Genomic DNA, 13,065 nt, shown 5'->3' with positions numbered 1-13,065 from the left:
TGCAGCATATTTCCTCCCCTCTCGCCCATCCCTTGTGCAGCATCTTTGTATCCCTCCCTCCCATCCCCCTGTGCAGCAGAACCCCACCGACCCTCATAGAAACATAGAAGATGACGGCAGAAAAGGGCTATAGCCCATCAAGTCTGCCCACTCTGCTTACCCACCCCCTGTCTATGCCCTAATGACCCAATTTCCTTATCTTGACCCTCGTAGGGATCCCACATGGGTATCCCATTTATTCTTAAAGTCTGGCAAGCTGTCTGCCTCCCACAGAGGCCTCCAAACACAGCAGTAACGGCAGCCTTCTGAACTGGTTGCTTCATGTCCTTCCCCGCCAGGGCCTTCTGCAGAGGGAAGGCCACTGCAGGAAAGGCCACAAAGCAGTCCGTTCAGAGCGCTGCCACCGCCGCTATTTATAGAGGCCTCAGAGATATGGTATGTCAATCTCATGGTGGGAGGGTCGGCGGGGTGCTGCTTCACAGGGAGATGGGAGGGAGGGACAGAAAGATGCTGCACAAGGGGATGGGTGGGAAGAGGGAGAAGGCACTGCTGCCACCGCTGCTTTAGGAGGCTTCGGAGCGGAGGTATGTCAGGTTTCACCGGGGCGGGGGTGGGGGGGGGGTCACTGAATTGATGAGTCCAATTTGGGGGCAAATCGGGCAGCACTAGTGTCAGGGATGGAGTTGGGAAGTGTCGGGGACATTGAGGGGGGCTTCGGGGGTCAATCTTAACTAGGGCTTATTTTGGGGGTAGGGCTTATAGCATCTTTAAAAATCATGCTAGGTCTTATTTTCGGGGACACAGGGTATTATTTAGGGTTCCTTTTACGAAGGCGCGGTAGCGGTTTAACGCGCGTAATAGCACATGCTAAACCGCCAGCCGAGCTAGCCGCTACCGCCTCCTCTTGAGCAGGCGGTAGTTTTTTGGCTAGCACAGGGGTTAGCGCGTGATGAAAAGTCATGTGTGCTGAAGCCGCTAATGCGGCTTCGTAAAAGGAGCCCTTAGTCCACCATTATGGAGATCAAGAAAAGAAATTAAATTTCAACAAAGAAGAAAATGATTTATATTAGAGTGACGGCAATAGATGACTTATCCTACAGCCATATGGCAGGTCATTTATCATTAGAATGAGATACCAACCTTTCTCTTGGTCCTATAAATTGTACAAGCTTTTTGGACTCAAAAAAAATGGAAATTCTTATTTTGATAGGAAACATAACATTTCACTGAAAATTTAATCAAAAAAGTAACCCCAAGAGCGAGGACTCTTGACCTCAAGGTCAAGAACTCCTTCCTTCGATTTTGGGTTTTCTGAGCCAAATCAGGGAAAATTCTAACATTTGAGCCCATAAACTTGTCATTAATATGTCGGAAATACAAATACAAAATATATTCCCTAGCTGACATTTCCAAAGCTAATGTCAGCAACATAGTGATTCTATCTGTTACCACTTTAAGGGAACTTTCCAGAAATAAAGACAAATCCACCATATTAGCTGTTGATTTTGCTATGGGAGTAGATTCTCCTTGAGGTCTCTTTCTATCTAAATAATAAGCTCTAACAATTGGAGGCAGATTTTCCAATGGAATGGCAAGAACTTCTTGAAAGTATTTTCTCGCCATCTCAACTGGTGAGATGACAGGACATTTAGGAAAATTCAGAAACCTTAAATTATTTTTTCTTAAGGAATTTTAAAAGTTCTCCATCTTGCATGAAATAAATGATTTTTCCTTGACCATTTCCATTTGAACAGTCTTTATTTCCTTTAAATTTTCCTCTTGTTTCTCCAATTTTTCATTTAGATTAGATAGTTGCACCCCTTGCTACTCCACTTTAGAATATATAGTCCCATAATCAGTTTTAATAGTTGTAAGACTCAGGTTAAGGTTGGCATCCATAATAGATATGGCCTACCAAAGCGCTTCCATATCTATTTTCTCTGGTCTCTTCAACTCACCAAAACTGATGACTTTCCCTCCCGAAGCACCTCTCACCTCTCTTTCCATGGTGCTGGGAGATAGCTGACCAAAATCGCCAACTCCTTCCTCATGAGGCTCCAGTGTTGGCGTCCCTCCTCTGCTGGGGTATAGACTTCCCGAATCGGGTAGCTGAACTCCTGCGTCTCTTTGCACCAGGTCACTTCTGGGTTGGGGAGGGACCAATCTCTTTTCCGGACTCAGCAAAACCCTGGGCAGCTCCTGCGCCGAGTTCCTCCAAAGAATCCAGGCTCACCCCCGAGGTAAGATGAGTCTCTTTGTCTGTGTGGGTAAAAGCGCTGATAATGGTTGTCTGAACCAAGTGCTGAGAGGTCCCAGGCGCCGGAGGATTAGGGCGGGAGGTTCCTTTCCTCTTTCCCATAACGTTCGGGAGAGAGTCAGCACCCAGAAGCTGGAAACTACCAATTCAAACCGCTGCTCCCACTCAGGCATCTGTCCTCAACGCCATCGACATTTAACAGCTTTAATAGAAATAACTGTGAGCAATTGAACATATCACTTTTCCACATAGTCCCCATGCAAGACAACACATTTGTTGTTTCGTTCAACTAGCTTCTGCATTCCTGCAGATAATTTTTTTGGCTGTTCCTGAAGCCAGGTGAGCATCACTTCTTTTACTTCATCATGCTTTGTCTCTTGCTCTCCAGGTCACAGTGATGCACCCATGTCTCACCGACAGTGACAATTTTCTCCAGAATACTCAAATCATCTTCATACCATCTCAGGAACCTCTACACGCTGTTGCTTGTGCAGATTAGTAAAGTGTTTGGGAACCTATCATGCGCAGACTTCCCAGAATCCCAAGTCATCATGCATTATGGCAAATGCAGATCCACAGTTGATATCCAAATTTGCAGCCAACTGAGAGACTATTATCCGTCAGTCTTCTCTAATCAAGACATCTGCCCTGTCAATGTGCTCGTGTGCACTATGTTGATGGGCAACCAGAACGACCTTCATCAGTTACACCTGTGCTTCCTGCTTTAAACTTTTTACCCACTCATAAACCTTTTGCTGATTCATGGTGCTACATTCATAATGAATCAATATCCGACAGTGAAGTTCCACAGGTTTCACTCCCTCTGCCCCCAAAAGGTGCACTACTGCACGTTGTTCTTCGATGGTGCAAACTTGCAATGGAGTGTCCATGTTTCTGACCTCATGGCTACCTTATGACTACTACTACTAGTACTACTACTACTACTAATTATTTCTATAGCGCTACCAGACGCATGCAGCGCTGTACAGAGTCACAAAGAGTAATTAACAGTTCCTGCTCGAAAGAGCTTACAATCTAAACAGGCAAGACAGGCAAACAGGATATTATGGATACAGTTAAGGGAAATGGTTAATCAGCTGGCTGGGTTGGAAGGCAGAGTAGGGTTAAAGATTGAAAGCTGTATTAAAAAGGTGGGTTTTCAGCCTGCTTTTAAACAAGGGAAGGGGCTTAATAGACAAACTCGGGTAATTTATTCCAGGCATAGGTACAATTGTCTGGAATTGGCAGTGGAGGAGAAGGGTAATATTAAGAGTGACTTATCTGAGGAATGGAGTTCTCTGGGTGGTGTATAATGAGAGAGAAACGAGGAGAGATATTGAGAGGCAGCAGAATGAACACACTTGTAGGTCAGCAATAAGATCTTGAACTGTATGCAGATAGGGAGCCAGTGAAGTGACTTAAGGAGAGGGGTGACATGAGCGTAGCGAGGTTGGTAGAAGATGAGTTGCGCAGCAGTTTTGCACAGATTGCAAGGGGGAGAGGCAACATTGAGGGATACCAGTTAGGATTAATAAAGGATGAGCACTGCACTGTGCATGGATGAATTATCCAACAGGCAATATACAAGTACATATGTTGCATTTTGCTAGCTCTGTTCTGGTTACTGTGCAATCTAACAATTGCCTTTAATTTTTGATCCATCCATTAAAAGAGAGGCAAGCTAATGTTAGGTCCCAAACTTTGTATAGGAATTTAGTACCAGGGGTTGTACTAATCCAAACAATTTCAGCCCCCCGACAGGTTTTGTTGAGTTGCGAGATGCTGTTACATACGGTGGTTATTTTACTATCTGTATCATACAGGCATTTGTTTGTTACCTTTATTTACTTTGTGGTTAATTTTACACCTTATTGACCATGGACCCCTGAGGAAGGTGTGTTGTCCGAAACACGGACCATGTCAGGTTGTATATTACTGCATTCAACTTTACTACTTAAAAGGGTCCAGAGAAGAGCGAATAAAATGGAGGAGAGATTGGAGAAACTGGGCTTCTTCTCCCTTGAAAAGAGGAGACTGAGAGGGGACATGATCGAAACATTCAAGATACTGAAGGGAATAGACTTAGTAAATAAAGACAGATTGTTCACCCTCTCCAAGGTAGGGAAAACAAGAGGGCACTCTCTAAAGCTGAAAGGGGATAGATTCTGTACAACGTAAGGAAGTTCTTCTTCACCCAGAGTGGTAGACAACTGGAACGCTCTTCCGGAGTCTGTTATAGGGGAAAACACATTCCAGGGATTCAAGACAAAGTCGGACAAGTTCCTGCTAAACTGGAACATACGAGTCCAGGTGAGGCTGGACTCATTAGAGTACTGGTCTTTGACCTAAGGGCCGCCGCGTGAGCGGACTGCTGGGCAAGATGGGCCACTGGTCTGAACCAGAAGCAGCAATTCTTATGTTCTTATGTTCATGGACTGAAGCACAATGATGGCTCTGATGAGTCTCCAGCTGCTGAGTTAAGTAGACTGATAAAGCTTGCAAGAGACATTGTCACACGTCAGGCAGTAGCTACTGTTGGATTTGAATGAAACACTATTAAATGACACAATTTGTGTCTTGTCCACCTTTGATGCGGCAACAAGAGTCTTGTCTGCTGATAAAACGCCTTACCATCTGCAATGTCTTTCCAATGCGTGCCCTGCAGTTCAGCATCTGACTGTTACTGCAACAGATTCAGCAATTGTTGTGGCATCAAGGAGTGTTTTGAACAGTTAATCAACACATTTCCCTGTTCTTCCATTACACAGAGCGGCTTCCCTTTTACACACATCTGAAAGATAGTCCAATTATCTTCCCAGAAAACAAAAACACAGGCAACAGAATTTTTGAAGAGGATGTACCAACAGCTTGAAATAGAAGGCTCAAGTTCAATATCTCAGGATCTTCCACATTCCACGTTTCCAGAGAGCATCATTGTGGAAGAGCTCCCGGGTAGAGAATGACCCGGGGACAAATTTGTCCCCATCTCCGCAGGAACTGAGTTTCCACTTCCCATCCAGCGAGTTTTGTCGCTGTCCCTATCCCTTCCCCATTTGTGTAAGTTCTGCCTTAACCGCACAAGTCTTGAACATTTATGATTTTAAAGTGTTTGAGGCATGTGCAGATGAGGACAGAGCTTGCAGAAATGGGGCAGGGACAGGAAAAGAACTTGTGGGAATGGGACGGGAAAATGAGTTCCCACGTGGACAGGTAAAAATTTGTCCCCATGTCATTCTCTACTCCCGAGGCTGGGCCCCTCCAAAAGAATGAAAATGGATTCAACCATTAGTTTCCTTTTTTTTTTTTTTTTTTTTTTAAATCTTTATTTTCATTTTATAGTATTGACATAATATTAGTCAAAACAAGAAAATAATACAAGTCAGTTCAAAGATTAAAATGAGACAATAGGTAATAATAAACATTTACAATTGAAATAAATGAATCAAGGCAAAATTTTTCCTTTTCTCATACGGCATAATATTAAACACAAAATAAATTTTTACTGGTTGTATCGTTAGACCTCAATCCATGGGGGAGAAAGCTTTAATATTGCTGAAATCTTAATCAAATAGTACAAAGAAAAATGAAAATGGTAGGGGGAGAGAACATAACCAAAAACCTTATACTTGAGCAGGTTGAGACTGAACTTCTCTCAAGAATTTAAGTTTGCTCTTTAGCAGAAATAAATTTTGTCAACTGCTGAGGTTCAAAGAAAATAGCAACCATTAGTTTCCTGAGCGACTTTTATGGAACAATGTCTCCTTGAAAGGCTGCTAATGAGGTGGATAGTTATTTATGATCAAATGTTGACGATAATGTTTTGACATTTTGGAAAAGACAAGCAACAGAGCTGGCCCAAACTAGCAAAAGTTGCACGGGGGATCCTGTGCATTCCTGCTACCAGCACATCTTTGAAGAGGACATTCTCTATTGCAGTAAGGACTGTGGAAGAAAAGAGAGCTAAATTGAATCCAGAGTTTGTGGATGACTTTTTGTTCATCCACAGAATTTAAAAAATCAGTACAGGTAAAGTACAGCTTGTACTGGTATAGGCCAGGTGCTTCATAGTTGTATAGAATGTTGTTCCTTTTTATGCTTTAATAAAAAGACAAACATAAAATTGTACCTGTTTGAGGCTTGTTTGGATGGGGACAGAACTTGCAGGGACAAGATTGGGACAAATCTTTTTCTCACGTCACTAAAGTAAACTGCTTAAAAGTGACATAGAGCCTGCAGGCTAGGGGAAAGACCTATCAGCTCTCTTCCTCTTGATAAGGGTGAAGAGTGCTTGATAGCAGCTCTGCTCAGTACATTAGCAGAGTTCAGACCAGAACATCTATGCTTGATGCCATATTGGCTCCTCCCCCAAGACCTATATGTAATTCACTGTTTGAGGATATGTATTCATCAGCATGCTTAAGGATTTAATATTAGCTAATCTAATTAAAATGCATTGTTGATTAATGTATATTACAAAATTTAATATAATGAATGTATAAAACAAATCAAATGTGCAAAAATAACCCCTAAAACAACAATTTTACAAGCACATCCATAATTGTTTCCTACCATAATTTACACTGCAGGGTTTGTTTATTACTGAGAAGACATCTACAACACCTAAAAAAACCCCACCATTACATTTTATAGCAACTAGCCCTTGTGTTTTACATATTTGAAGAAATGTCAGAGATATGTGCAAATTAAATGATTCTCCCTCATTAACAGGTTGAAACAATTGCCTGTGACCTATTTGGTATACAGACCCTGTGACAGCTGGCTATAAGAACTGCTTTAATAAAAGTGATTTAATAACTACTTACGTTCATCATACTTGAGTGAGCGAAAAACTTTGCGCTGGGGTGTAACTCGTTTGATATTGGGATGATCTTCTAGCACAAGGACTCCATCCCTCTGTTTCTCTTTGATCTGGATAACCTCAAAATCACTAGGGTAGTCACTCGCTGGATTATTTCGTGGCACAATCCTCCAGGCATCTATATTGTTGCTCTTCAATGCACTCGAAATAAATATACTTCTAGCTTTAGCTGTAAAATATCCATTGAAAGCCACAATATATTCTGGAATGAAATGAGAACACAGTGTAAACTAATTTATACAAAAAATCATATTCTTTCATACAGTGGGCTAAACTACAGTGCTGGACTCTATCCTGGTGACCAGCTCTGATCTACATAATTTATGTTTTAATGTATCTATTAAAAAGTCAATGTATGTGGAAGCTTCTTGAAAGGGGGGGGGGAAGGCCCTTCTCATACCTCTGCAAAACTGCATCTTTTTACACCTTCAAGAGCAAACTAGGAACCTAATTTTTGGTGCCTGTTTAAAATTTATAACAATTATTTTTAATAGACATAAGCTTAGAAGCAATATTAAATACAGATCAGTATTATGAAGCACATACATTTTTGTATCCAAATTTTAATTTGTCCCAAAATTAAACCAGAAACTACAAAAGTAATAAATGTTCCTTTTATATACAAGTATGATCTCTAATTAATGGAAATATCATCTTCTCAGAGATGCATTAGCAGTAAATTTAAGAAACTGAGAATATACTACATCCTTGCTTAGAAGTGAGGTTCATTATTGCCATGGTAGTGCAAAAATAATGCCACAGCTATATTTCAATTGTTACTAAGCCAGGTAGTGAAAGGAACCTACAGAGTATCTAGCAGTCACAAACATGTGGAGAAAAAAGCCTCAAAACTTAAATAGCAGCATAAATATAGAAACTTCTAGCTGCCTTCTAGCTATCACGGACATAAAAAAAACTCCACAGAGAACTTGCTCCATATCTCAAAAAGGTCCAAACTATTGTCTGTGCACAGGAAAGTTAGAAAATCACTTATCTTTAGCTGGAGAATCAAACACTCGGGCTAGATTCTCAAAACTTTGCATTAAAACTGATCGGCCGCAGTCACAGCAATTATTATAGCAATTTCAAAAAGGCGAGTCATTCTCCAAAAAACGTAAATGCAAATGAAGTTGTTGGAGAGTAGCGAAGGTTCGCTAAATTTGTATGTGACCATAGCTAGTGATAGTGATCAGCAAATGCGCAGAATAAACGCACAACCCCCCCCCCCAAGTGAAGATTGGCAAGAGGGATGCCCACTCCCTCCCATCGCCAAAGTCAAGCACCCCCACCCCAACAGCAGGAGAGATGCCCACTCCTTCCTGCCACCGAAGTCAAGCAACCACACACACAGCATTGGGAAATATGTCCACTCCCTCCCGCCACCAAGCAATAACCTTCCTCGGCAGCAGAAGAGATGCCCACTCCTTCCCATTGCCTATGTCAAGCAACCCCCACCCAACAACCCCCCCATCCCTGCAGCGGAAAAGATGCCCACTCCCTCCTGCCAAGCAATGCCCCTACAACACTCTCCCGGCAGCAGAAGAGATGCTCATTTCCTCTGGCTGCCAAACAAAGCCCCTCCCCCCAATATCCAACCAGCAGCAGGAGAGAGGCCCACTCCTTCCTGCCACCATGCAACCACCCAATACCTTCCTGTGCCTCCGACGACCCCCCGCCCTCACCCCTTTACCTTGTTTACAATGGCTGGCTGGAGGGATGCCTACTCCCTCCGGCCAGCCTATTCAAAACGGTGGGCCTTCCCCTCCCCGGTGCATCCTGGGATGCATTGGGGAGGGAGCTAAGGCTCTGATTAGCCTAGGTTGTTTAAGGCCCCTCAATGAAGAAAGTCGACACTTCGAGGAGGAGGATCGATGCTTCAATGGAGAGCGTTGATGTCCACTGGAAGAGTGCTGATAGGAAGCAGATCAGCATTGCGGTGTAGACCTGGAATCGGTACCATGGGGCCTCACAGTGCTATGCTATGCTTAAGCTGGGCCAGTACCAAGGGAGTCAATGTAAGCACCAGTGTTGAGTGCAACTTGAACATGTCACCAATCTCCCTTTGGAAAATTTTATTGAGTTATTACTTGAAGATATGCACCGGTATTCTTGGCCCAACTTCTGGTACCATCGGTGCGGCAGGATGTCAAAGGGAGGGTGACCTTGATGAGGATGCACGCCCTGAAGGGAGACACAGGCTGCACTGAAGGAAAAGCGTTGGCGTCGATGTTTAGCCTGCATCGAGGGACTCAATGCTGTAGAGGCCTGCGACGCTTGCTGGGAAGAGGATGGCTTCTTAACAGGCTTCTCTGATGCAGGAATGACATTCAGTGTCGTTGCCGGTGCCGCTGGTACCAAAGGCTTGGATCTATCCCCAAAGTCCATTGTCAAGTCAAACAATTTTTCCTGCTGGATGCGACGAGCCTTCAAAGAGCATTTTTGTAAGGTGGAATAACAAGTACAGGTGTCTACCCGATGCTCAGGGCCCAAATACTGAAAACATCAACTGTGCAGGTCAGTGATTGAGATAGCGTGCCGACAATGACAGACAGCACTTCTTAAAACCACTCAATGGTTTCAACATGGACGGAAAAATCTTGGTGGCAAGGTTAAAGTCAATGTTGACAAAAAAAGAGGGTTAAAAAAATGGCTGAGGCAGAAAAAGAGAGGGCTAAAGGCCCAACTGAGATAAAAAGAAAAAAAAGGATATATTTTTTTTTTAATAGACTGAAGATAGTAAAATAAGAAATATATGGTAATAAAGTAGCAAAAGGCCAAAAAAAGTACATTGACGGGAAGGCAACGTGCATTGGACAGTGTCCATAAAAAAAGCACTTCTTCGTTCCACAAAAAACAAAGAACTGAGGTACCGCGAGCCAGCGTCTGGCAGGAAGACAACTGTACATGTGCGGTGTGAGCAGTCGCAAAGTTTAAAAAAAACTTAAAGTAGCAATATACTTTTATCACTGCATGTAATGGCTCCATGGATGACATCACCCACATGTGAGAATATGTTGTCTGCTTGTCCTAGGACAATGTTTCTCAACCTTTTCAAGCCAAGTACCCCCTAAGCCTAACATTTTGCACTGTTTTCAGTGTACTGTCAGAAGAAAGTTCAAACAGTTGTTCTTTTGCTTCATCTGCTGCTTCAATAGCATGGCCATCAAAAGGATTCAGAATCCAAAGTTTCTGCATATCTTCTCTTTCATCAGTAGTTGGAAAATGTTGTTCAAAATTTAACTCCAGATTTGTCAAGTGCTCACCAATGTTTTTTTAACACTATCAGCCAAAATTCTGTGAGCTGTGGAAAAGAATTGAAATTTTCAGATAAAGCCCCTGGTTTTCCAAAACTTCACTTTTTTCTTGAAAGCTGTCACTTTATCTTGCAATGTGAAAATGTTCGTGCAAAACCCCTGCAGTTGTAGGTTCAAGTCATTGATTTTGTCAAACATGTCACTAAGATAAACAAGTTTGCAAATCCACTGTTCATCTACAAAATTACTAACAGTTCACTTTTCACATCACTCAGGAAAGCCATTACTTCATTCCTTAACTCAAAGAGACGATTCAGAAGCCATCCATGTGATAGCTAGCGAACTTCTGTGTGAAGCAGAACTGTGATAAGATCAGCTCCCATGTCATGGCACAGTGCCTGGAAAAAGACGTGAATTTAAAGCTCTTATCTTTATAACGTTGACAGTTTTCACAGCAACATCAAGAACATCATTTAAATCTCTGCTGAGTCATATGTTAATATCTTTACAGCTTCTGAACTCTATTTTCTGTCCAGCAACATTAGGACATTCTGATAACTAATTGATCCATCAGCTTCACAAACACTGAGCATACGCTGGGTGATAATAAGCTCTTCCCTAGTAGCACGATGAATGACTTCTGACCTAGAGTACCATCTTCCAGCACTACATGTTGATTCTTTATATCTCAACATCATCATCAAGTTTTCTTGGCAGAATACAGAAGAAGATTGCCGGACATTTTTTCTGTGCAGTATAAATTCAATTTTGTAGCCTTTGTCACATCAAACGTAATCCTCCACCTCTGCCCATCTGGATGGTATATCGTTAATCTGGTATCTCCACTGAAACTTGTCCACCTTGGGAGGCCCTGATGTTAGTGAAACTACAAATGGCATAGCTTTCAACCTCTCAGATGCATGACATCAAAACTGTAATTAGTGATGAAGCTAAAAAAAACAAAACACATAACTCAGCTGATAAAAAGCCTCTATGAAAATCAAGCTGCAGTGAGAACAGATTATGGCAACACTGATTGGTTTCCAATAAAATGTGACATCAGGCAAGGATGCATCTTGTCACCTAACCTCCAGAAGAGAAAGAAAGCCAAAAAAAAAAAAAAAAAACACCTTGGATCTCAGAAGAAACCAAAAGAGTAGCAGAACAAAGATGACAAATAAAAACTCTAGTGACAGAGAAAAAGTATCACAAATAAACCAGATGTTTGAACGTTAAGTTTGGCAAGACAAAGAACGATATCTAAAGGATATTTGTCAAAAAACTGAATCAGAGAGTGTGGCACAGTGGTTAAAGCTACAGCCTCAGCACCCTGAGGCTGTGGGTTCAAAACCATGCTACTCCTTGTGAACCTGGGCAAGTCACCTACGTAATCCTGCCTTTGCCCCAGATACATTAGATAGATTGTGAGCCCACCAGAACAGACAGGGAAAAATGCTCAAGTACCTGAATAAATTCATGTAAACTTTTCTGAGCTCCCCTGGGAGAACAGTATAGAAAACTGAATAAATAAAATAAATGGAGAAACCAGATTAGCATATTATGAGGTTAAGAAATTGCAGCAGAAATTCTAGCCTAAAAAACACCAATGGAATGATATTGAATTATGCAGAAAGCATTAAAAAGAGATTGAAAGAATATACGGAAAAGGCAATAAGGATAACATTGAGGAAATTGAACTGAAAAGACACCGAAGAAGAACCAGATATTTTATTTTCAAACAATATTTATTGAAGAATCATAAAGCAGGGCAGCAACAAAGCATATAAAGAGAAAAATACGAGTACAAAAGAGCATAAGCTCTACCAAAGAACAGTTCAGAGCCAGATATTTTAAAAGAAGTCATAGCAACAATTAAAGCTTTATTGAAAAAAAAAAGTCACCTTGTATTGATGGTATTCCAAATGAATTAATCAAAGGCCCAGAAGGTGCCATCATGGCCTTCACTCGACTATATCAATAGATTTGGAAGGAAAAACATGGCCAACCGATGAAGATCACTGTTCATACCTATACTGAAGAAAGGTGATGCCAAGGACTGCAACAACTACTGAATGACTGCATTAATTCCACACGCCAGAAAAATATTGCTGAAAATAATACAACGAAGGTTACAATCATAAATTGAGCAAGAACTACCCAAAGTTCAGGCTGGTTTCAGAAAAGGTCGAGGAACAAGAGACATTACTGCCAATGTTAGATGGATATTGGAGAAAAGCAAAGAATACCAAAAGCCCCTATATTTTTGCTTCATCAAATACAGCAAAGCTTTTGATTGTGTGGATCACGATAAACTATGGAGAACTCTAGCACAAATGAGAATACTCAACACATAACTCAGCTGATAAAAAGCCTCTATGAAAATCAAGCTGCAGTGAGAACAGATTATGGCAACACTGATTGGTTTCCAATAAAATGTGACATCAGGCAAGGATGCATCTTGTTACCTAACTTATTCAATCTTTATAGCGAAGCCATCTTCAAAAAAGCAAATTTGGAAGGAGAGTTTTGATTTCAAAGTTGGTAGCAGAAATATAAACAACCTGCACTAAGCAGATGATACAACGCTCATCACCAGCAACAAAGAAGACATGCTGTATCTATTGAGAAAAGTCAAAAGCCGAATGTCATAACATGGGATTAGAACTGAACAACAA

At 41.7% G+C, this 13,065-nt stretch overlaps 1 protein-coding gene across 1 annotated transcript in view; it reads right to left on the bottom strand.

Annotated features, from left to right (window-relative positions):
• The window catches only part of MBTPS1 (membrane bound transcription factor peptidase, site 1), a 308,154-nt gene that overhangs the window by 289,453 nt on the left and 5,636 nt on the right, over window positions 1-13,065 (bottom strand). Inside the window, exon 3 of the mRNA XM_033942001.1 lies at window positions 7,081-7,338. Coding sequence (XP_033797892.1) covers window positions 7,081-7,338 — 258 coding nt within the window. The remainder of the gene's footprint in view (window positions 1-7,080; window positions 7,339-13,065) is intronic.

This window comes from Geotrypetes seraphini, chromosome 4, assembly GCF_902459505.1.
Source record: "Geotrypetes seraphini chromosome 4, aGeoSer1.1, whole genome shotgun sequence".
NCBI lineage: Eukaryota > Metazoa > Chordata > Amphibia > Gymnophiona > Dermophiidae > Geotrypetes > Geotrypetes seraphini.
This window is presented reverse-complemented; position numbering and strand designations above follow the sequence as displayed.